Source organism: Gaeumannomyces tritici, assembly GCF_000145635.1.
Source record: "Gaeumannomyces tritici R3-111a-1 unplaced genomic scaffold supercont2.1, whole genome shotgun sequence".
Taxonomy (NCBI): domain Eukaryota; kingdom Fungi; phylum Ascomycota; class Sordariomycetes; order Magnaporthales; family Magnaporthaceae; genus Gaeumannomyces; species Gaeumannomyces tritici.
The window spans coordinates 2,400,167-2,422,949 of NW_008804545.1; the positions used below are offsets into that span (position 1 = coordinate 2,400,167).

The window sequence follows — 22,783 nt, forward strand, 5'->3', positions numbered from 1 at the left end:
GGGAAAAGAAAAAAAATTCAACCTCCCATTTCCTTCCTCCTTCTTGACTTCCACTCCACCACCCTCCACCTCCACTTCCACCTTCACCTTTGGAACTTGGAACAGCCTCTTCACACTCGTTTTCGTCACTTGGAAGCCCATTCGCTCGCTGAAGCCTTCCACGAGCCCGCCTTTTGACAAAACAAAGCAAAGCTCGTCATCGATATCAATCTCGAGCCGCACTTCCCTTCTCGCCGACCTCATCTACGCCCACCATGAAGTTCACGGCAGCCATGATGCTGGCCGCTTCGGCGACCCTGGCCACCGCCCAGATCACCGTCGATGCCAACGGCGTCATCAAGTGCCCGAAGGCTCTCGCCGGCTCCTTCTGCGTCGGCGAGTCTCTTCTGACCAAGACCATCGCCACCTGCGACGCCAACGGAATCGGCAAGCGTGGTCTCTGCAGCGAGGTACGATCTCAACACGCCCCATCCGCCAATTCGCCAGATTGATCTCCTCGGAGAGAGAAGTAGCCATTGACACGGCAACTAACAATATCAAAAATGGCTGTGTGTAGTTCCTCGCCGAGAAGCCTCCCTATGGCAGCAACGATGCTCTGTGCTACCAATCCTCGGACGTTTCTGGCGATGCGGCCTGTGAGTTCCCACCCACAAACAGAGCTGAGCACTCTCAAACTCTTCTCACCTGTAACTCAGCCACTAACCTCGAGTCGGATGGATCAGGTGTCAAGGGCGGTATCGTCTACGAGAACTCGGGCACGCCTAGGTTCACCCTCTCTGCGGATCCGTCGCAGCCCAAGAACACGGCATCGACCGTCTCGGATGACTGGAAGGCGCTCCCGACCTCGTCGCCGTGCCCGCTCGAGCCTGTTGGCACCGAGGTTCCTGGCGCTCCTGGCGTCCCTGCCACATCTGAGCCTGCCTGGCCCAGTGTCGACCCGGTCCCTTCGGTCTCTGGCCCTGTGGAGCCCATCCCTACTGGTGGACCCATGATGCCTCCTGTTTCTGGCACTCCGGAGCAGCCCCTCCCCTCGGACGGCCCTCTGCAGCCCCCTCCTGTCGAGTCGGTCCCTCCTGTCGGCGGTGGCAATGGAGGCAATGACACTTTCACCGTCCCGACGGTTTCCTCGACCGAGACTCCGGCGGTCCAGCCCCCTGCGCCCACGGCGAGCATCCCGGTGGTCCCCGTCTCTGCTGCTGTCATGGAGCAGGCTGGTGCCGTAATGATGGTTGTGGGCCTGGCGGTCGCATGCTTGCTCTAGATGGAGGGCTCCGACACCTTATTCTGGTCTCTGACGGGTGCGCTGGTCTTTGCCTTTGCTGGGCCGGCCCACGCTATGTACGTCTGGGTTCACTCGAGCATGGGCGGGTCCTGACTTTCATTTCTTCTTTCCAATCTTTTGTTCTTTGGAAGGGCAACATGCCCAGAGATGATGTCTACATGATTTGTCCCGAGTGGGTGGCGATGCCGGCCTGATGTTGGTGGACAGAAGTTTGGGAAGCATGGTGGATGACAATATCCGAGGGTTAATGATGGTGTGGTGGATTCTACGATGAGCACATTTCGTTTTTTGGAGGCCATTTTTCGACTCGTCCGTCTGATGGAGGGCCCTCGGTACCAAACACGTGCCTACCATACCCATCTAGAGTAGGTAGATATATGGTGTGCCAGGTGCTTCTTTCTTTGAGATAGAGAGATAATCAATTCGGAAGCGGAGGCCTTACGCCAAGATACTTTACATGTTGATCACTTTGAGTGCAAGAAACATGATACCAAGGCATAATTGCCCGAGTTCAGCTATTTGGGCAATGGGTCTTCAACCGTCCTTGGGATGCACCGAGCAGTCCAAGCCCTGGAGGGCGAGGTTCTCAGGTTCGGCATAAATAGAGACTCCGGGGAGAGCTAAAGATGGAATGGACCCACTGACCGGCAAAGGCGGCGGAGCAAAGGCCGGGGTCGAGGTCGGAGCACCGATGGAGTTAAGTGCCGGCGGCTCCCTGACTCGTTGACATCATCCACGTCGCTTAGCAGAGGACGGCGGGGCATATCTCGCGAGATATCTTTTTGGGTATCTAGCCGCCCGAGCGAGTGGTGGCAAGCTTGCGCATCAGAGACGCCTTGCCCGACCTAGACCGGTGGTCTCGGGTCCTAGAACATGCAAACAGGCGCGGATGCGAGGAGGGCGGTTGGGTAAACGGGAAGCGGGGCCCCTCGCCGGTGCGTCGGGCACGAGGCTCATCTCTGGGCCGCCATTCAGATGCTTCCTACTTACGTACAAGACGGTTCATGAGCGGCCGGGGGGGCTGTACGGCCGAGTGGCCGGATTTCCTAGTGGGCGATCGCATCCCAACCTCCTGTAGGGGAAAGGGAGCAGCGAATAGCAGAGCAGACACGACGGCTTCCGCCCCTCTCGCCCTCCTGACCGAGAGGCAGGGAATCGGGGCCCGGCACCGAGGAGGGGGGGCAGATGGAAAAGCAAATGCATACACACGAGTCGCAACGGCAGTGGAAGAGTGGGAGAGGGAGGTGCAGATGGACATCGGTCGCCAAGCAAAGGTCCCGCCTCGCTCCGGACGGGTCGTAACTGGCTGGCTGGCTGGCTGCATGATGGGGGGCACCACACAATGGGCATGTGCGTCGCATTGCGCTGCGTCTTGTGTGATGGTGATGAGAAGTGGAATTTCGACATACCCGCCGAGAGGAGGTACAGCCAGAGTGCGTTATGCTGGCTTGATGGCGTGCATTAGCCTGGCCCGCTAGGCCCAGTGCAGAAAGGAGCCTGCAGGGCGGCGCGTATGCACGCTCTATTGTTCTATTGATAACCTCACCTCCATTTGCTGATTCCCCTGGCAGCCACTACGACTGGATGCTGTCACTCAATCCCGTGTTTTCCAGCGCCTTCCCCAGGCCGACATCAAAGGAGATCAAACAGGGAAGGAACCTAGGCTCATAGGAAAGATATGCTTCCCTGCGCCGGTCACCGAAAGGACAGGTAGATAGGTAGTTTGGTGCTTTCGAGAAGCGACTCAATGCCCGCGGCCTGTGCTTGGGATGTTTTTGGAAGTGGATGGCGTCGATCATCATGTGGTGGGCACGGGATCTGGCTTGGTCGCCTTTAGCGGCCGGCCCCTCCAAGAACCCACACCCCACCTTGCGCCTGTGCCTGCCTGCCTGCCTCGCTTTGCTTCTGCAGCCAGCCCCCCTCTTGGCCGCGAAAACAGAACGATTCCGGGAAACGCCGCGGCGATTGGTTGCGTGTTTGGATGGCAGTCCTGGTCTCCATGCAGGCTGGCCCCATTGGAATTGGATTTGGGGCTTGAAGAGATTGATGAAGGCAGGGATTCCATTGGGCTGGCTAGAGGCAGCTCTTTTTTTGAGCGCCCCATGGATGCAGGTCGTGGTTGCGGTCGTTCTCCCCGCCCGCGCCCGACCAATAACAGCGCGGTGCTAGACGCCTAGAGCGCGAGCTGGCGCTCACAGCGGCGGGGATCCACCCATCACAACCTTCTGCTCTTCCTAGCCTGGTCCCCCGTCCGTTGGTGGCAGCCAGTCTGCGTCCTCGTCCCATCACCATCACCGTGACGGTCCAACCATGTGTAGGGGCTTGCTGGCCCGTTTGTGCCGAATGGATGGACGCATCATGGTGGGCTCTTCCTGCCCGCCGACCCCCGCCGTCGCCCACAGCAGGCACAATACGTGCTAACGTGCGTACCCTTGCTTTGTGTGCTCAGCCGAGTGACGAACACCTAAAAAACCAAGGCAGAAGAAAAGAAAGAAGGAGAAAAAAAACATGCTGCCCGCCTGAACTGCAATCAAAGCTAACCGCCCAGCTCTTGCAGTAGCGTCCCTGCTGGCTGCAGCCCCAATCACCTCAGCTTATCCCGCCGCGCTGCTGGGCCATCCCTATTGTGATATTGGTTCCCGGGGCCCCACCCGCCCTGCCGCTCCGTCACCCCATTGGCCTCACGCCCGGCGCGGAGCAGCGAGCAAGCAAGCCAGAAGGCAGCAGCACCGGCATATTGAGGGGACATGGGGCGAGGTGAGGTGAGGGGGAGGGGGACGAGGGCCTTTTGGTGAGGAGCGACGAGGCGCGGTGGGCACCCGGACTGGCCAGCCAGAGGTCACACACACACACACAGGCTGCGGGAGTACCGCCGCGCGCGCGCGCGTGTGTGTGTGTGCATGTATGTACGTCCCCCCGCGTGGGCAGGAGAGCCAAGGGTGGGCTGGATGGGCGTCGACGATCCAGTACCGTGAGCTGCGGTACTGTGCTAGTGCAGACGGACGGAGGTACGACGCAAGGCACGGTCCCGACTGTAGACTTGACCTTGGATGGTCGAGCTGGTTGGCCTGCCCGCGTGGTATGCCCGGCCGGGTCAGCAACCGCCATGCCTGGCCTCGATATCCGGCCAGCCCATATAATAGCTGTGCCTCACCCTCATCCTCTTTCTCCTTTCTCTCCCTCTTTTCTTTCCTCAGCAAGCATCTTAATTCATAAAGCCATTTTTTGTTTTGTTTTTTTCCCCTTTTCCCTTTTCACCCTTCCCTTACCAAAGAGCTGTGCTCTTGCCCAATAATCACCCAAAAAATCAAAAATCAAAACATCACGAGAAGCTTGCCGGCCAGCTTCTTTTTACCATCATTCGATAAACACCATAATCTGGCTTTACTTGCTCAGCAAACGCTCAGAATCTCACATTTCCCCAGTTGGACAATTTCAATACACGCAGCATTCCTCCATTAATAACAACATCCCTGTCAAAATGTCGTCTCAGCTCTCTTTCTCTCTCCGCGTTTCTTCGGGCGTCAAGTCCGTCCACCTTCTCGGCTCTTGGGACAACTACCAGAACCAGCTCCCCCTGTCCAAGGACAAGACCGCCAGCAAGTCCGGCTCGTGGAAGGGCACCTTCCGCTTCCCCGTCAACACCCTCGAGGCCGGCCAGCGCTACTGGTACTACTACATCATCGATGGCTACCACTGCGCCCACAACCCCGCCGAGGCCTCGACCGTTGAGCCCACCACTGGCCGCTCCCTGAACATCCTCGATGTTGCCAAGTCGTCGTCCTCCAAGAGCTCGTCCCGCCACTCCAGCAGCTCGTCCAAGTCGTCCAAGTCTTCGTCCTCGTCCTCCTCCAAGCGCTCGTCCAGCGACATCGCCAAGGGCCGCCCCCTGTCCATCTCCCAGATCAAGTCGCCCAAGCCCGTGGCCCCCCACGCCACCCGCCACATCCTGGACGGCAGCTACGACGACCAGGAGGTTGACGAGCTCGCCCAGCGCTTCGGCTCCGCCAGCTTTGACGAGTACGAGGACGTCATCACCGACTTCGGCTCCGCCTCGCCCGTGTCGTCCCTCGGCTCCGGCTCGGACCTGTCGTACCGCTCCGACAGCTCCTCGCCCAACTCGAGCATGTCCGGTTACTCGACCCCGGCCTCGGACTGCAGCTCTTGCACGTGCGAGCGCTACGGCATCACCCGCAAGGGCGACCGCGTCCGCCTCGACTGCGGCGGCTCCCGCTGCGGCTACGACAACGAGTCGGACTGCTCCTCCTCCGAGGACGAGTACGTCAGCCGCTCCTCCCGCCGCAACGGCATGGTCGTCCGCGCATAAGCAACCATGTCGCTGCCTCGGGTTGAGGATCACAAAAGCTCAGGGCGGGAAGACCACCACGAGGAATAATGATAATGATACCCCAGACCTCCTCCTCGGACGGGCCCCACTCAAAAATACGGCACAACCACACCCACTGAAACGCAGGAAAGGGATGAGCAGATCCCGTCACCGTCCGCGGCGTCGTGGGGGACAGGATTAGCAGCACGTTCCTTTCTGCTCCTGTTCCCCTCCACGCGCCGGGACTGTTAGTCGGGTGCAAGCCCCCCTTCTACCCTGATTCGACTTTGTTGTTAGTCGGCAATACGCGATAGCAACGGTTGACGGAAGTTGCGGCGTCGCCGGGTCGTTGATCCGTCTGTTCCCGCCAAGTGCTGCAAGAGGGCAGGCCGAGCCGGTCTCGGTTTTCTTGCCTTTTCTGCGCCTTGGCGTGCGTGCGACAACGACAAGACCCGGCGCCCCACGTCGCATTTCTCGTCGGGAGAACCTTGCGCATCGTTAATTTTTGCAACCCACATCCAGTTGGGTCGATGCTGCGGCCCCCGCGACCGGCCTCTTTGCCGTCGGTTTCGCGCGATTTTTTATTTTTTTTACAGCTCGGTTGGAAATCACTGAGATTAATTTATCCCCCAAACTTCACCAACAAAACCCCGACAACTCCCATATCACCTGCGGCCCTTCTGTGAGGCGGCTGCGGGCCAGGTCTCTGGGAAACAAAACAACCTTGTTTTTTTTTTTTGCTTTAAAAATGTTCAATCTGGTGGCCCTGCGGCAAGAAAGATGTCATCTGTCCATTTGTTTTCGTCTTGTCAGTTTCCACCCCCTAGCCATGTTGCAGTGGTGGGGAACTAGCAGCACAGATGGGATGTTTTTTTGCTCGTTTCAATCCCGTGGGCCTGCCACCACCAACACACATCTTTTCGAGAGCGAGTTTTCCTTGCAAGCACAAGAGAAAGGGGGTTCAATATTTGTCAAGTATTACACGTGCATACTTTGCTGCCCTATCTGGGTATGTACTTGCACTCCTCGCTTGCGGCTCCGACTCGGGAAAGCAATGGATAGGAAAGGGGAAGAGAGAGAGAGCGAGAAAATCTATCCGTTGAGGAATGGCATGACTCTTGCCATCCATGCCCGTTATCCACGCGACCGCGCCCCCCCTTGCTCGCCAACGTGATACATGCCTTGCCTGCTGCCCGATGGCCCCCTTTATTTGCCGCGTTGGTGCTGTTGGCCCCAGTAATTACCGGTGCCGCTGCCGGTGCCAGTATCTTGCCTGGTCGGGGTTGTCTGTGTGTCTCGGTGTCCGACTGAACCGACCCCACGGCCCGCCCAACATGGCATCTTTTTGTCCTTTCCCTGCATCGCTCTTGCTCTCTCCAGCCTTGGCTGACGGGATCCAACCGATATAGGCTAAACGGATCGCCTCACGTTCCATCGTTCGTCTCGGGGGGGCGCACATCCAGCAGCACTATGTACCTACCACACACACACCGCACACCCCAAACTCGTATGTACTGTGACCACGAAATGGTTCGGAAACGTTTCTGGTGCCTTGAGTGTCATGTTTCTCTTCAAAGGACACACCCCTGGCCTGCGCGCCTGTCAACATGCCTGGGGGAAGAAAAGTGCCGCCGCGTGAACTGTTTGGCGCGCTGTTTTAGCGCGCGTAGTGTGTGTGTGGGCATTCCTGTTCCATCGAGCAAAATTCTATTCTTGGGACGGACGGTGGCGGCGACCCCCCCTGCCCTGTCTTGGCTTTGGTAAGCCCGGGCCACAGTAACAAGGCAGCGCAGCGCACGACCACGGAACGTGGCTCCTTCCTGTTGATTCAAACACATCTTTGATCACTGATCCCTCCCCTTGGTCCCGCCGCCGCCTCGAGACCCGCGTGGGGCCGCCACTCGGACCAGTTCTCTCGTTGCATGAGGGCCCGCGAGGCGAATGGCGCGTCGGTGCGACCAGGGGTTGAGACCCCTTCCGCGTGACCCCCCTGATGCGGAATCGGAAAAAAAAAAAGGGGAGGGCCACTGCCAAAAGAATTCGATGAATGTTGCCTGCCCGCGTCTAACGGCGTCTGTTTCTTGTCGCCATCCGCTCGCTTGTTTCTTTGTTCGTCGTTACATCCCACCCCCCTGTCCGAAAGGGGGCGTGGCCTTCCCCTGCGTCCAGAAAGGCCTTGCTGAGATTCTGGGATCGGGGCATCATCCCGAAATGGCTGCCGTGACAATGCCCCGTGAACCCGGGGAGTGCGAGCGGGGCGAGGGAGGGAAATGTATTACAAGTTAGTCGTATCGGGGATTTCGATATCGTAGAATTTCCCTTTTTCCTTCCGCCTCTTCTCTTTTTTTTCGCCCAGCGTTCTTTTTTCCTTCATCTCATTCTTTCTTTTTCTTTTTCTTTCCTTATCCTCTTTTGTTTTTGTTTTGTTTTTGTTTTTCTTGGTTGAAGATTCTTCTTCTTTTCTTGGAAAAGGCCGGTTTCTTGGATTGATCTCCAGGAACGCCGTCCCTTCATGGGAGTTTCTTTTCTGTGGCTGGTCCCCTTCGCGAAATGTCCCAGTACCCCCACAAGGAGGAGGAGGCCTCGCCAGTGTCGCCCTTGACACCCACCTTGTCACTCGCCGAGGGCGCATTCGATCGAAACCCGGAATTCAGGCCGCTGCCCTCGCCCCTCGGGGTCAGCGCAGTACCATATGTTACCCGACCAGATCCCGTTCAGGTCCCGAGGGCGCCGGACCACGTTGGCGCCTCTAGGACGGTACAGACCTGGGGGTTGGAGAGGGACAGTCCCGATGTGACGCCGGAGCAGAACCCAGGACACCAGGGAGTCCTCGACACCTACTTCTACCCAGGTCATGGCCAAGTTCAGCAGCAGCAACATCAACAACAATATTATCCGAACAGCACACTGCAGGCAGCGCCTCCGACGATATACACGAACAACTTACCATATCAGCCGAACAACTCACCATATCAGCGATACCCCTCTCCGCAGCAGAACGAGAAGGATGGTTGGATCGACGACAAGTCACCCTACGACGGAAAACTACCGAGCTACGCCGGTACCTGGGATATGCTTGGCGGGGTCTCGCCGACCCAGCCGCCCCCGCCACCGGGCGTGTCGCAGGAATATTCGGGCAAGCCGCCCGTGGGCACGTGGGCGTATCTGCGTAGGGACGGGTGGTTTTACGAAGTTGCGGCGCTGATCTTCAGCGCCGCGTGCGTGGGCGCCATGGTGGGTGTTTTGGCTGCCATCAAGGACCGGCCGGTGCGCGAGTGGACGGCGGTGACGGTCATCACGCCCAATGCCGTCGTGTCGCTCTTGTCGACGCTGTGCAAGGCGGCGCTGTTGGCGGCCGTCGCCAGCTGCATCGGCCAGCTCAAGTGGCTGCACTTCGGCTCCGAGCCGCGCCGGCTCGCGGATCTCGAGGTCTTCGACGGCGCCAGCCGCGGCCCAGCTGGTTCCCTGGTTATGTTCTTCCACGGCAGCACTAGGAGCAGCGTCGCCGCTGTGGGCGCCCTGCTCACCATTGTCGCACTGGTCGCCGACCCTTTCTCGCAGCAGATCATCGCCGTCACCACGCGCCGGGTTGTGGCGCCAGCGGGCGTGGCATTCTTTTCGTCCTCGACCTTCTACGACTCGGGGGCGACTGTGAGGCAGCAGCGGTCGTTCAAACCAGAAGGTAGGTGATTGGTCGCATGGTTTGGGGAGAGTATTGTGAGTGCATGTTGCTGACATGCCATTCTTTTGTCACAGCTCGGACGGTGGACGCCAACATGTATGGTGCCATACTGGACGGTATTTTCAGCGCGGCGCCACCCACGACCGAGTTCGAGTGCTCGACATCGAACTGCAGCTGGCCCGGCACCTACGGCTTCCTCGGAGTCGTCTCGTCGTGCGCCAACGTGACGCTCGAGACGCCAGCGGTATGTAACGGAAGTGCCACCGCCGGCGACACGGCGTGCAGCTATACGACTCCGAGCGGCATCGTGATCAACGCCAGGCAATACCGGGAAGGCAGCTTGTTGCACTCGACAATACTCAAGTCGGTGGTCGCCCCATCCAACTCAGCGGCCCAGCCCGCCTCCATCGTCAAGTATGCCGTCTGGAAGAGCACGCCAGACGGGTGGCTCGCGGGGGCCTTTGAAATCACAGAGTGCTCGCTCGAGTTCGCCGCCATCTACTACGCCGGCGTCACGGTGACGAACAACGAACTGGCCGTGGGCGCCTCGGCCGCCTTTGCTCTCAGTGGGTCCGATCAGCCAGAGAACGACGTTTCGGGCCGGTCACAGCCCATGTTCCGCTTCACGCCGGACCTCGGCGTCGTGCTGACGGAGCGGCGCGGCAGCCGGTCCAACAGCAGCAGCAGCGAGGGCGTCAACGGGTGGCCGGCCGGGGACGCGCAGTGGCGGCAGAGCCTGAGCCCGATGACCATGGGCGTGGGGCTGAGCGACCTCGCCGAGGCGCGGCGGCTGCTGCGGGACCACGTCTTCACGGCCAGCCTCGAGGACCCGATGCCGACGGACCCGGCCAGGGAGCGGGGCATCGCGCGCATGGTGCTCAACTCGGTCGACCCGGCCGAGCTGTCGCGGCGCGTGGCGCACGCCATGACGGAGCGGATCCGGCGCGGCGGGCCGGGCAACGGCGTACTGGCGCCTGCGCAGGCGACGCGGGACACGAAGCCCGAGCCCGGCGTGGCCTACGGGGGCACGGCCTTCTGGGAGATCCGGTGGGAGTGGCTCTCGCTCCTGCCATCGCTGGTGGTCTGCTCCGCGGCGCTCCTGGCGGCCACGGTGCTGCTGACGGCGCGGCGGGAGGGCAAGGAGAAGGCGCCGGGGGCGGGGGCGGCGCCGAGGTGGAAGTCGAGCTCCCTCGGGCTGCTCTTCAGCTCGGTGCACGGGCTGGACGCGGGGCGGGTCGAGGCGGCCAAGTCGTCGAGCGCGGCGCTCGAGCACATGTCTCGCAGCGTCTGGGTGCGAAAATGGGGGAAGAATGAGTTTACCGGGGTGCAGCAGCAGACAGGGGGGTGATTTGGGCGTACGGATGGGAGGCCAGAATGATTATGTTGATGATATCACCCGTCGGGATTTAGGGGTTGAGAAAACCGGAAAACCGCAGCCTCTGCAGCAACCACAATGAAATGGAGGCTGCAACCCCACCACTCAGCGCTGCTTCGCTGTGTGGCTGTGTAACTCGTGCTCGTCTTGTCTCTTGCGTGACTTCCCCAATTGATACGATGGATGTCGGGGAGGTGCCATCCACGCCAACGCTCAGCTATCAAGAATCAATGGTGGGGTTCAATACACTAGCCACCACCCGTCTGGCCTTCGGTGCAAAGGCCAGCGGGCAGTAGCTTCTGCGGGGTTCAATCTCAGCGTCCAGCCATGATGGGAGCTCCAAGCGTTGAGGCCAGCCTAGACGTACATTGCCACGTCCAACCCTGGATGCCCCGCCTTGGGGCTGATGGACAGAGCCTACCGTGAATGGCCGGATGCCCAATCCGACCCAAACTTGATGTCGGCGAACCGTCAAATGGTGTTTGGTTGAATGACTGGAGTCGCTGCGGGCGCTGGGCAGTGGTCCACCGTTCCAGAGTGGGCTCAACTGGGCTAGCATCAACTGCGGTGTGCCAGGCAAGGAAAGGGCATGTTTCGAGCTGGCACAGAAGCAGCCTCAAGCACCAGCCGTTGACCAGAGTCAGGCGTTCAATCCGTTTTCCATTCTGAAGACAGCCTCATCAAAGCCACATACAAACGATACCTATCATCTCTCAGTTGCTTGGTCTGTCATAGCGCGAGGTTACTTGGTTACCACTCGTAATCCAAATCACACCCCAGTAAAACGCGAGGCCAGACCCGTTCGACCTGCCCAAAATGGCCGCCCAGGACCTCCTCATCGTCGATTCCCACATCCACCTATACCCCGAGGCTGAGCTTGAGACGCTCTCCTGGGCAACCCCAGGTGACCCGCTGGTCAAGCGCTTCTCCATCGAGGAGTATCGCGCCGCAACCGGCGCCCCTAAGAACCTGCGCGGCTTCGTCTTCCTCGAGACGGACCGCCACAATGAGAAGGGCACCGAATGGAAGTACGCCCTGATGGAGATCGAGTGGCTCGCCCGCATCGCCAAGGGCGAGCCACGTGACGGCGAGGGCCACACCCCCGAGGACGCCTCCCTCTGCCTCGGCATCGTCCCCTGGGCCCCCATGAACCTGGGCCGCGCCAAGATGGTCGAGTATCTGGAGAAGGCCGAGCAGGCCGCCGGTCCGGCCTGGCCAAAGGTCAAGGGCTTCCGCTATCTGCTGCAGGACAAGGAAGCCGGCTTTGGCGTGACCCCCGAGTTCATCGAGTCCATGAAGCTCCTAGGCGAGAAGGGTTTCACATTCGATGCCGGCGTCGACCAGCACCGCCGCGGCAGGGCCCAGCTGGAGGAGCTCGTCGCCATGATCGACCACGCCTACGAAGGCGTGGTCGACGATTCGAAGAAGCTCAAGTTTATCATTAGTGCGTTCGACACTGTTCTATCGTCCCACCATGTTCATCCCTACCAACAGCTGACACACACACACCCATCCCACAGACCACTGCTGTAAGCCCAACCTCGAGATCATCAGGACGGCGGATCCGAGCTTCATCGCCTGGCGCAGCGCCATGTTCACCCTGGCCAAGTGCGACAGAATCTACATGAAGCTGAGCGGCCTCTTCTCCGAGATGCCACCGGCCCTGCGCTCGCGCTCGCCCGAGGAGATCTTCGAGGCCGTCCAGCCCTGGCTCGCCGTCGTCCTGGCCGCCTTTGGGCCCTCGCGCATCATGTTCGCCAGCGACTGGCCCGTCTGCACCATCGGCGTCGACGAAGGCGACGGCGACGGCGGCAAGCTCGGCGCCTGGAAGAAGTGGCGCGCCGTCGTCGAGCGCCTCTGCGACATGGCCAGCCTGCCCGAGGACGACCAGAAGATGATCTGGGCTGGCACCGCCGTCAAGGCCTACGGTCTGGACATCTAGGCCCCGGGCCGCGGGAAGGGGAACCCGTCGTCGGTTCAGAATAGGGTTGGGGTTTGGGCGAAATTTGCATAAAAGAAATTAAGCTGGTAGCTGCCTGCCACAACTAACCCGATTGTCTTCCCGATACATTCGAGCCATTCAAGTCCCTCCATACCATCTTGTCATAGACTGTCCTTGCGCTTCTCTCGCCTACCGCCCCCGTAAATCTTCCGCGAGCCCACTTCCGGGCTAGTATCCTCCCACATACATCTCCTTATATCCATCGACGAATTTGCCCTTGCAGTTGAGCTTTGAAGCGTAGCTAACAGTATCTACCGGATTGTTATCTTTGCGATCCCCGCCGGCAAGGTTTCACGCGGACAAGCTCTCGTCTGACTATATCAGGAAGAACGCTGTGCCGCAGCTCCGCAGCCGAACCTAGCCACAATGCAGCATAAGCACTGGAGAAAGCTAATCATGCATGTCGTGGTTGTTGGCTCCGCGGATGGAGACGTGTCTCAGCAGCTGGCCGGGGCGCCACAAGTACAAACGGGCGATGCAACTGCGGGGATGGCTAAGCGCCGGACATGGGGGGACGGGACGCTGGCCCAATCCAAAAGCGCAACGGCCCGTGTATTTTGTTTATCGGATGGCGATTGACAGGCAGCCGTGGACGGAACCGGTCCAATAGGGTGCTCGGGTAGAACGGGCCATGCCATGTCTGCCTGAGGGGTACTTGTGCGGGCCCCCCCAGAGGGCCGTCAGAGTGCGCGGCGTTTTAAGCCCGCACAAGTAGTACGATGGGGAGAGCTGATGGAGGAAAGCTGTCAGTCGAAAGAAGGACAGCCGAGACTGCTTAGCCCTTGCTTTCATCATTCTCAACACGGCGTCGACCAACCTAGCGCACGAGATGCTCTGCGCCTTCTGCGATGGGCTCTCCATCAGCCTTTTGATGGATTTGGTGGATATCGACGAGGTCGGATGGCCCCACAGATTTCCTCAAAAGGCATTCTACCAGCATCATGCCTCGATCGAGGATCTTGTCGAGTCTGCTGATGGCGGCTGTGAGATTTGCCAGACTATCGTGGCATGCGCCAAATTCGAGCCAGATTGGAAACACGGCACTCATTTCGCATGGGTGGAGGCTAGCAGCAAGTCGGGAGACAGCACCGACGTCAAGATCTGTTTGAGCACAAGCTATAGGAGCGACGACGACGAGACCATGACCTTCGACCTGCTCCATGTGCAGTTTGGGCGCCAGAAGCACCCGGATTATCACCACGATGCTGTGGCCGACGACCCCTCGGAGTTTAGGGCTGATCCGGTGCCAATGGAAATTACTGTTCCCATAGGTAAGGCGGTCTATGCCGGGGTCTCTGTGTGTGCGAAAAGACAGGTGCTCACGCCATAAATGTTGACTTACTAGACAACCCGGGCTCGGTTCTCCTCGGGAAAAACCAGTCTCGAGTTGGCCGCCGGGAGCTTGACTTTGATCTGGCTTCCGACTTCAATTTCGATATCGCTCGAAGTTGGATTACAAATTGCATCGAAAACCACGAGAATTGCCCTGGACTTCGGACCTATGAGCTGCCCACCAGGCTGGTCTATACTGGTTTGGAGCCGGACTGGTCCCGCCTTCGTCTTGTCCAGCCACCGAAGGGCGCAAAGGGGCAATACGGAGCTCTCACACATTGCTGGGGGCCCGATAAAATTGCGACAAGATTGCTGAAGAGCAATCTTGCGAACTTCCTCGAGCACATCCCATTCTCGGATTTATCAAAAAACTTCCAAGATACTCTCATTATAGCCAACGAGGTTGGCTGCCCTTATGTCTGGATCGACTGTCTCTGCATCATCCAGGACGACAGTGAAGATTGGCAAACCGAGTCTGCCAAAATGACCGAGGTATATAGTCACGCAACCTTGACCATCTCCGCCTCGGCCTCACCAGGGAGCGCTGCTGGTATCTTCAACCAATATTCGAGCTCCCCCGACACTAAAGGAGACGGAAGACACCCATCGGCCGAGCATCGGGAAAACTCCACTACGATGAGAGTATTCCCAAAGTCATCGCCGGACAATACCGTGGTCAAGATCGGCCCCAACGTCTATCCGCAAGCGCATATTAAGCCCTATCGATACATGGACCCGGATGTATACGAAGTGGTCAGCGAGAACTTGGACTCCATCGAATCTAGCGGACCCTTGAGCTCTCGGGCCTGGACTCTACAGGAAAAAGTCCTTTCCCCCAGAAGATTGATCTACGGGCAGAAACAGATTTATTGGCAGTGTGTATCCGTCTGGGCCTCGGCGGATGCCCTCCCAGGAGCCCTCCTGGACACCTCGGCAGACCATGTGATACTTCTCTTGGCCCTGCACGATCCTACCTACGATTGGGAGTCGATGGCGTCAGACAGAATGCGAAGAAACCTCAAACGGGATTACTACGGGCTGGCCTGGGACTTCCAGTCGCGAGATCTGACCTTTGGCGAAGACAAGCTACCGGCATTTTCAGGAATAGCAAGGACCTTTCTGCGATTCTTTGGTGGTGAATACCTGGCAGGCATCTGGTCAACCGACATCCACAACGGTCTGATGTGGAGTGGGGACAGCAGCAACGCCTGGGAAAAGTTTTACCGGGCGCCAACCTGGAGCTGGGCCTCAAGAGACGGACCGGCGGACTTCCTGACGGGGGGCCCGCGGGGCCACTACAGAGAAAAGTGTCTCTGCCCCGAGTCGCCGGACTTGGAGGTTTTGGGACACGAGATATGCCCGTCGGAGCCGAGCAACCCCTACGGGCAGATCAAAGATGCCAAGCTCTTCGTAAGGGGCCACACAAAAAGACTCATCCGGAGCAGAAGGCACCTCTGGCAGACCCGAACAGAAGACAAAACATCGGTCGGGAGCACGTATTCCATGCATTGGGATGATAATGTGAGGCTGCCTGAGGAAGAGATCTTCCGAACGACACTGGACGGCGAGGATGTCTTCCTGGTGCTCGGTGACGATGACCCATCCAGCTTCTGCTTGTCTCAGACCCCGGAAATGGAATTTCTCGTTGTTTTTGTGGCGACGATCACAAACCACGTCTGCAAGGCCGGACCGAGCACCGCCCGTCCCCCCACGCGGGGTGAGCCAGATGCGGAAGCCTACGACGGAACGGAGACGGAAAGTGCAGAGGACGACGCGGAAGCCTGTTCGCAGAAGGGCCACGACGAGGAAAGTCAGGAGACTTGCGAGAAGAAAGAAAAAGAAGGGGTAAAAGAGGAAGCTCGCCCGATCAGCTTTCTGGAGGCTGCGATGAGTGACGTATCGTTGTGGATGTGGACCGAAGACTCGGCGCAACCATATGCCGAATGGGAGAGAGAAGATTGGTACCGGTTCAATGCAGACTGGGATCCTGAGGTGGATAATTGGGGCTATTTCCACCTCGTACTACTCGTGCTTGTCCCAGACAGCGACGGAGGAGACCCGTGCGCCTACAGAAGAGAGGGTATCATCGAGCTGCCAAGGATGACGTGGGAGTATGTTCGGAGCTGGAAAGTGGAAAACTTGACACTTGTGTAAGATAGCTGCCTCGATCAGATCACTCGAATAAGCACCCCCATAGATGTCTATATCCACCAACTGCCCATCCGAAACACCCGTGATCATTATCAGGCTGTCATTGTGTTTGATAGCAGCGCAATTAAAGCGTTCAAGGAGCGTGCGATAAGCCAAGCGGTAGCAAGACGTAGCAGGAATATTTGGCCCTCGAGCAGCGGCACTATGCCCATGGCCGTTCTGTTTGCGATGAACAGCCTGAGGGTAGAGTTTCGATATACGGCCTTCATATCCGGGTCATTGTAGGAGAGCACAAAAGCGTCCATGGAGGAGATGCGGAAGCCCCTCACGTCTTGAGCCGAGGCATTTGTGGCGATTGTCTGGCTGGAGGTAAGTGGCCGTACAATCCGCTCAGGTCGCTGCCGGAGCCTCTGGAGAGCTTTGAATGATACAAAGTCCACATAGCTCGTCGCTTGGAGCGGCGGCGGCGGTCTCCGCAGTGCCAGCTTGGGGAGGAGTTCCGGGTTGGACAGCCAGATGGTGTTGCTTTCACGCAGCTCGCAAAACAAGGCCTCTAGATCGTGGGCATAGTGAACAAATCGCGAGTAGAAAGCCGGCGTCAGGACCTTGAACTCGAGGTGCTCAGTTTCGTGATGTTCGGACCGCGCGGCCGAGGGTGAGAGCATGAGCTCGGCCGTGGCGTTGGAGATGCCGCCTGGGATATACTTGACGACCAAGGCCGATTCGGATCGTTCCACAATGTGCCGCAAGTACCTCCTGAAGACGAACTCCAGGTCGCGCTCTATTTTATCGGCCAGGCGTCCGACGGTTTCCTTCAGCGGCTCGGGACGGAACCAGACATGGAGCTTCCTCAGGAAGAAGAGCACGCCCGCTTCCTTGACTATCCTGGGAAAGGTGATAAACCCCACCCACCACCACCGGGCTAGAAAGTTGATACGTTGCCACAAGAACAACTGGGCGGGATCAATGCTGGGGCCGTCGGAAAATATTTTGGCGACAAGTTTGCCGTGCGCCTTGGAAGATTGCAGCACAATGGTGATGTCGATGTTGCCATGACACTGCGTGCCCGGCGCGAGGACATCGTGGGCATCTAGCGTGTACGTCCCTTTTCGCGAGTTGAATGGCGACACATGGAAGTCCTTGGGCCATTTCTGTTTGAGTCTCGTTAAAGGTTTGCCGTCCACCACGTCCGGCTGCGTAATTCGACGATCGGTATCTCGTTCCGTGGGAAGCAGGAAGTACATTCGCCTTTCGCCGAAGGTGTTGTTGACTTCCAGAATCATGGCCGCCATCTCGTTGTTCGCTCCGTAGAGATACCAAAAAGACACGGGGTTAAAATGGTAGCCGAGGAACTTGGCGGCAGTTAGGAGGTAGGCTTTGGGATACAGCCCAGGGTCGATTCCCTTCATCACCAAGTCAGTGACCAAACCCAAGCCATGAGGGAGATGTTTTGCACCCACCAAAGACGCGAGGTAAGCATCGAGCTTCCCACGGAGACCCAAGTGACCATTTCCTCGCTCGAGATAGTCCGCAGCATCGACATGGTACCACCCTTTGGTCACCCCCGTGCCCGGCCAGAGCCACGACAGCCACTTAGGCGAAGGCGGTAGATCGGCGGAGATCAAGCCGCCAGATGCCCCTGCCCAGCCCACAGGGATGCCAACCACAAGATACGAATATGAGAAGGAGTGCCTCTTAGGGAATATTCTCGAGTGCGTTGTCCTACTCGGAAATAGCAGGGGTTTGCCTGGCCCGCTCTGCTTAGGTGGGCATCCTCCCCGAGTGGCAGAAAGCCCGCTGATCCCGATAGCAGAGATGGCGATGACGGACCCAAGTATGGCCAATGCGAGCCAACTAGCACTTGGAAGCACCGCACTCACAGGGCTGGGGAGCAAAGTCCTGTGTTTCCAAGCTACTAGCCCCAAAAGAAGGCCAGTACACGCAGGGGAGGGCCAGACGACGAAGCGGCCAAGGAAAGCAATGGCTATGGTGCTAGCCACGCTCCTTGCCAGCACCGGTAGCCCTTGGTTCAAATCCATTGAACGGCTAGGATCCTGCGCAATAATATAGCGTCTCAAATGGTCATTTCGCTCAGTTGGTAGGGAGTCACACTGACAGAAATTGCGATCGGGTGTTGGTGCTACGTGGAAGTTCAAGTTTACAACGCTTTCTCCTCCGTTCAAGGGCAGTATGGTGCACCCTGCTGTGAACCAAGCACGTGAACGAAGCGTGGCACATATTTTTAGAGGTGCCTGCTATGAAACAACCCCAGCATGAGAACTGCTCGTGCCGTGGGTTTTTCTTTACCATTTTGAATTTGCGCAAGCAGCGTTCTCGGGCGTAAAAAAGTGTTCTTAAATTAATATACACATCTTTTCCCTACCCGTACCCAAAAGAGAGCGATGGAGGTATTCCGCCACGCTCACAATTCTGATCCTGGGACCTGGAGAGTTTGGGCTCTGTCAGTTCCGAGGTTACATAATCGAGCGGCCTCTCAATGGGCCTCCAAGCCACTCGGGCAGCTGGGGCAGAAGCCGGTTTAGAGTTGGACCAGGAACACATCCGGCCATCGGACACATGGCCCATGCAGAAACTTATCGGCAAGCCCACACCACCCAATGGTAGGAGACTCCAAATTAGGTATCGGCCACGCAATTTTCCATCGCCTCCGTATCAGCACAGATCCTCCGGTGTCGTGGACACCCGTGCTGAGTTTGTGTTCTTTTTGGTTCACAGCTTGTGCCGTTTTTAATGTTTGAAAAACAACCCAGAAAAGAATATCTCATCGTAAGGGAAAGAAAAGTTAAACAGTTTGCTATGTTGACCGCCCAGGCAGGGCCAAGACGGAGACACCGCCTGCCCGCCGGTATGCACCTGCCTCAGCTGAACCTCGGACCCCTCGGCCGCCATTGGAAGGCACGACGGAAATAATGCCACAGTAAGACGCACGGGGAGGCTGTGGCTGTGCCAGGGTAAAGGAGGGAGCGTGCCACAGAGTGCAAGGTGGGAAGGATTACCTTGGGCAGCCCGGACAGGCACTGGCTGCTCCCCGATTGACTCAGAATCCCTCTCGCTTTTCCGACTACGTCGCCTGGACTCCACAGACCGCCCTGTTCCATGCTCTTCCACGTATCAGCAGAACGCCACCCTCCTCAATCCGCTAATATTTAGGTGGAATCCATCCTCCTCCAACCTAGCCCAGACCGATCAAGGCCCAACAGCCCATCTCCGATATCATCTCATTGTATCAAATCCGGTCCTCAGTACCCGCGCTATCCAACGAGCTCCAAACAACCGAATCTCATCTACCGGACAGAATGTCTCACATGGACAGCACCGTCGTCATCGGGAGCAGGGCCCGCGGCGGCGGCGGCGGCGGCGGCGGCCCCCGCGATGTCGTGGCGAGGACCAGGGCCGAGCAGAACGCGGCTGCTCGCTCAGGCAATCTCACCGCGTCGAAGAAGATGGGCTCCATCAACGCGGTATGTTTTCTGTTGCACGTCTCTCCCCTCGAACTCCCCACCCAACACTTCTCCGATTCTGACATCGGGCCATGACAAATACAGACCAACCAGAACCACCAGAAGGCCTATAAAATCGAAAACACCGATCGCTTTGTGATGGACGAAAAGTCCGACAACAAGGTTGAGCTCGAAAAAAATCTCACGCGTCTCATAAACGCCCTCGGCTTATCCCAGTCTAAACTTGCCCAAGACGCATCCGCCCTGGTCGGCCGTCTATGGGTAAAGACTGGGAGCGGTTTGGAACACGACTATCGAGCCATCCGCAGCATCGAGTTCAAGTACTGTTGGACGCTCAATGGCCCTTGGGGCCCAAGGAAAATATCGAAGAAGCAGAAGGACAACGAGGCTCAGATCCTTGAGTACCACGAGAAGCTGAAGGCAGTGAAGGTTGATGGCGCGTCAAAGACTGAGGCGAAGCCTACTGGCGCGCCGAAGCTGAAGATGGTGAAGCCTGCTGGCGCGCCGGTGCTGAAAATTGTGAAGCCTGCTGGCGACGGGTCGAAGTAGGAACTCACCCGTCATCTGGAGGCGCACAGCATTGCGGCCAAGGCCCAAGCCTAGCCGCCTGGGAGACCAGCGATCCCATCAAGCAAGCAACCAGCCGTGTCCGGTTTGGTGGGGGGATTCTGGTTTGAGGAGGTTTCCTAGAGTTTCATGGGTATCGATTGATTGCGGCGTCTTGGAGTTGAGACAAGAATGGCCAAGACACTTGGAGGTCTTTCAGAGGTCTTTGGAAGAGCTAGAGCCATAGAACAAATGATTATCACGATTGTGATCGTCCCATGTCTTCTGATCGTCTCATAACTCGTCCCTGACTATTACATATTATACAACAAGCGTATCAACCAGAGAGCACAGCAACACGATCCTGGATGACAGCCTTGCTCGGCGTGAAATCCGGCAACACAACAACGTTATCCCTCCCCCCAATCGCGACAACCTTGAGCCACTCGGGCGCGACGTCGGTCGCCAGCAGCCTGACGCAGGCCGCGCCCTCCTCGCGGGAGATGGGGACCTGGAGCGAGTCCTTGAGCTTGGTGAGGACGGCGGGCATGGTGAAGGCGACGCGCTTCCGGCCCATGGCGGTGGCCGTGGTGAGCATCGAGATGACGGCGGCCACGTCCCCGACGCGCTGCAGCGCCGCCTTGCGCTGGAGCTCCTCCGCCGTCGGCGCGGGCCCCTGCCGCGACTTGAGCGCCTCCTTGTACCGGATGCGGTCGATGAGGCTCATCTTGGAGCCGTCTGCGTTTGTGGGCTGCGGGGCGACGGCGGCTCCAGCGGCGGCGGCGGCCAGGGCCGCCTTGCGCTCCGCCTCAGCCTGCTTCTTGAGCTGCACGTGCTGCTTCAGCTCCTCGAGCGTGAGCTGGCCCTTCGTGCGGACGGCCGAGGCCTTGGCCCTCGACTCGCACGCGGCCAGGGGCGCCCGCGGCAGGGCCGCGACGAAGCGCCCGACGTCCGAGGCCGACGGGCCCGTCCGCGCCGCCCAGAGCCGCTCGAGGCCGGCCTCGAAGGTCTTGTTGAGGCGGGCCTCGTTCAGGATGGCGGGGGCCTGGGGGTGGAGCTCGATGCAGATCTTTCCTCGGCCGTAGTCGGTGAGGAAGTATGGCACGTCAGGTTGGGTTGTTGGTGCTGGAGACTTGCTCGGGGTTCTTGATGTGGATGATGGTGATGGTGCTGGCGCCGTCAGGACGCCGATGCACCGCCGGACGTCCTCGAGCACGACCTTGCGCTTGCCCCATCCCTGCGTGATGCTGGGGCAGAGCTCGCTCACGTCGACGGGGGCGGCGGTGCCGTTGTGCACGTGGTGGATGGAGAGGGCCTTTGTGAAGGCGGCGTGTAGGTTGATCAGGTCCAGCAGTTCCCGTGGGAGCCCTGACGCAGGGGTCGGGGCGGCGGCGGTGCGTCTGGCGGACGGCGAGGACTGGAGCTTGAGGCGCTCGAGGGTGCCGAAGAGGTCGGCCGAGCCTTCTGCCGACCTAGGCGTCTGCGGCCGCTGGACGTTGTTCTGAAGGGTGCCGAGCTGGCGGCGCTTGGTGCTCCGCGGTGCCGCCAGCGGCTGTTGCGGCTGCGAGTCGTCGTTGCCGGGGGCGGAGTTCTCGTCCTGGATCGGTGCCTTCCGCTTCTTGGAGCATTCGATCCTGATCTCGATGGTCTCGACTTTGGCCGGCTTGGAAGGGGCGGTCTTGGAGGCGAGGTCTTTGGGCAGGGCTGACTGTGGCTTGGAAACGCGGGCGAAGCTGGCGAGAATGGCGGCTCCCTTCTTGGTCGAGGCCGGGACGACCTTGGTCTTGCTGGACCGTGTCCGCTTGGTGATCGCACCTGGCATCTTGGATGGTGGACAGGAAGGTACAAAGTTGGTGTTTCTCGGGGATCGAAGAGAGTAACAGGTAGGTAGTTACAAGTGATGAACGATTCCCGTCGTGCTTGCTCGGGACGATTCCGATGATCGTTGGATGTCGCAATTCTCGAGAGGAAGTGGTTGCCTGGGAGTTCCTCAAGTGCGATGGAGTTCTTCGCTTGAGGTTGCCGTGGAAAACGCAACACCCCGGGCGCAGAGTGGGCATGTTTAAAGTGTCTGCAGTCACGGGCCTTGAACTTGCAAGGCGTCGACGCGTTTTGACGCGTTGTGGGGCGCGCGCCATCACGCCGTCGCGTCAGGGCCGCGGTCCGTGGCCTGCGTCCCGTTCTTACGGAGATAGGAGGCGAAAAAAATCGCCATTTTCGAGGTAGCGCCAAAAGCACCCCATGTTCAGCCCTTACCAAATAAGGCCTAGCCTACATTTCTTTTTCAACATCAATCGCAGCACCAATTCGAATCCGCCCACACGCGTTTTAATCGATTGGCTAGTGCATACCCCTGGCTCCTGCCCTCGCTTCACGAGTGACCTCCCCACTGCAGATTATTTAACCCTCACACCTCCGTACGTGCCAGAGCTTGAACCCGCCCCGTTACTCGTGGAATTCTGGCCTGGCCCCCTGCGCCCCCCTTGTGCAGCATCTGTCGATTGGCCTGTGATGCTTGTCCTCCACCTCATCCAAATGCAAAAAATAAGAAGTCAGAATTGTTTGCCTTCAAAGCCTTCTCGAAGCGCGAGCCACCAAACAGCA

The 22,783-nt window shown here is 58.6% G+C and overlaps 8 protein-coding genes across 8 annotated transcripts; 6 read left to right on the forward strand and 2 right to left on the reverse strand.

The window, feature by feature from the left end:
- Positions 1-254: 254 nt before the first annotated feature.
- Positions 255-1,261, forward strand: GGTG_00768 (hypothetical protein; the record flags this gene model as incomplete). Its single annotated transcript, XM_009218519.1, has 3 exons — positions 255-449; positions 557-635; positions 696-1,261. The coding sequence occupies 3 exons, from the start codon at positions 255-257 to the stop codon at positions 1,259-1,261; spliced, it is 840 nt and encodes a 279-aa protein (XP_009216783.1).
- Positions 1,262-4,422: 3,161 nt separating this feature from the next.
- Positions 4,423-6,798, forward strand: GGTG_00769 (hypothetical protein). Its single transcript, XM_009218520.1, has one exon. It carries the CDS (start codon positions 4,764-4,766, stop codon positions 5,607-5,609), a length of 846 nt encoding a protein of 281 aa, XP_009216784.1. The 5' UTR covers positions 4,423-4,763; the 3' UTR covers positions 5,610-6,798.
- Positions 6,799-8,159: 1,361 nt separating this feature from the next.
- Positions 8,160-10,639, forward strand: GGTG_00770 (hypothetical protein; the record flags this gene model as incomplete). Its single annotated transcript, XM_009218521.1, has 2 exons — positions 8,160-9,291; positions 9,366-10,639. 2 exons carry the CDS (start codon positions 8,160-8,162, stop codon positions 10,637-10,639), a joined length of 2,406 nt encoding a protein of 801 aa, XP_009216785.1.
- An 843-nt stretch (positions 10,640-11,482) lies between these two features.
- On the forward strand, positions 11,483-12,608 carry GGTG_00771 (amidohydrolase; the record flags this gene model as incomplete). The annotated part of the gene is made up of 2 exons (XM_009218522.1): positions 11,483-12,110; positions 12,187-12,608. The coding sequence occupies 2 exons, from the start codon at positions 11,483-11,485 to the stop codon at positions 12,606-12,608; spliced, it is 1,050 nt and encodes a 349-aa protein (XP_009216786.1).
- A 460-nt stretch (positions 12,609-13,068) lies between these two features.
- On the forward strand, positions 13,069-16,227 carry GGTG_00772 (hypothetical protein; the record flags this gene model as incomplete). Its single annotated transcript, XM_009218523.1, has 3 exons — positions 13,069-13,220; positions 13,419-13,939; positions 14,014-16,227. 3 exons carry the CDS (start codon positions 13,069-13,071, stop codon positions 16,152-16,154), a joined length of 2,814 nt encoding a protein of 937 aa, XP_009216787.1. The 3' UTR covers positions 16,155-16,227.
- Positions 16,061-17,965, reverse strand: GGTG_00773 (hypothetical protein). Its single transcript, XM_009218524.1, has 2 exons — positions 17,612-17,965; positions 16,061-17,554 (listed from the first exon to the last, which is right to left on the reverse strand). Exon 2 carries the CDS (start codon positions 17,441-17,443, stop codon positions 16,244-16,246), a length of 1,200 nt encoding a protein of 399 aa, XP_009216788.1. The 5' UTR covers positions 17,444-17,554; positions 17,612-17,965; the 3' UTR covers positions 16,061-16,243.
- Positions 17,966-19,330: 1,365 nt separating this feature from the next.
- On the forward strand, positions 19,331-20,182 carry GGTG_00774 (hypothetical protein; the record flags this gene model as incomplete). Its single annotated transcript, XM_009218525.1, has 2 exons — positions 19,331-19,633; positions 19,718-20,182. Exons 1-2 carry the CDS (start codon positions 19,469-19,471, stop codon positions 20,180-20,182), a joined length of 630 nt encoding a protein of 209 aa, XP_009216789.1. The 5' UTR covers positions 19,331-19,468.
- Positions 20,183-20,516: 334 nt separating this feature from the next.
- GGTG_00775 (hypothetical protein) lies at positions 20,517-22,001 on the reverse strand (the record flags this gene model as incomplete). The annotated part of the gene is made up of 1 exon (XM_009218526.1): positions 20,517-22,001. One exon carries the CDS (start codon positions 21,999-22,001, stop codon positions 20,517-20,519), a length of 1,485 nt encoding a protein of 494 aa, XP_009216790.1.
- Between the last annotated feature and the right edge of the window lie 782 nt (positions 22,002-22,783).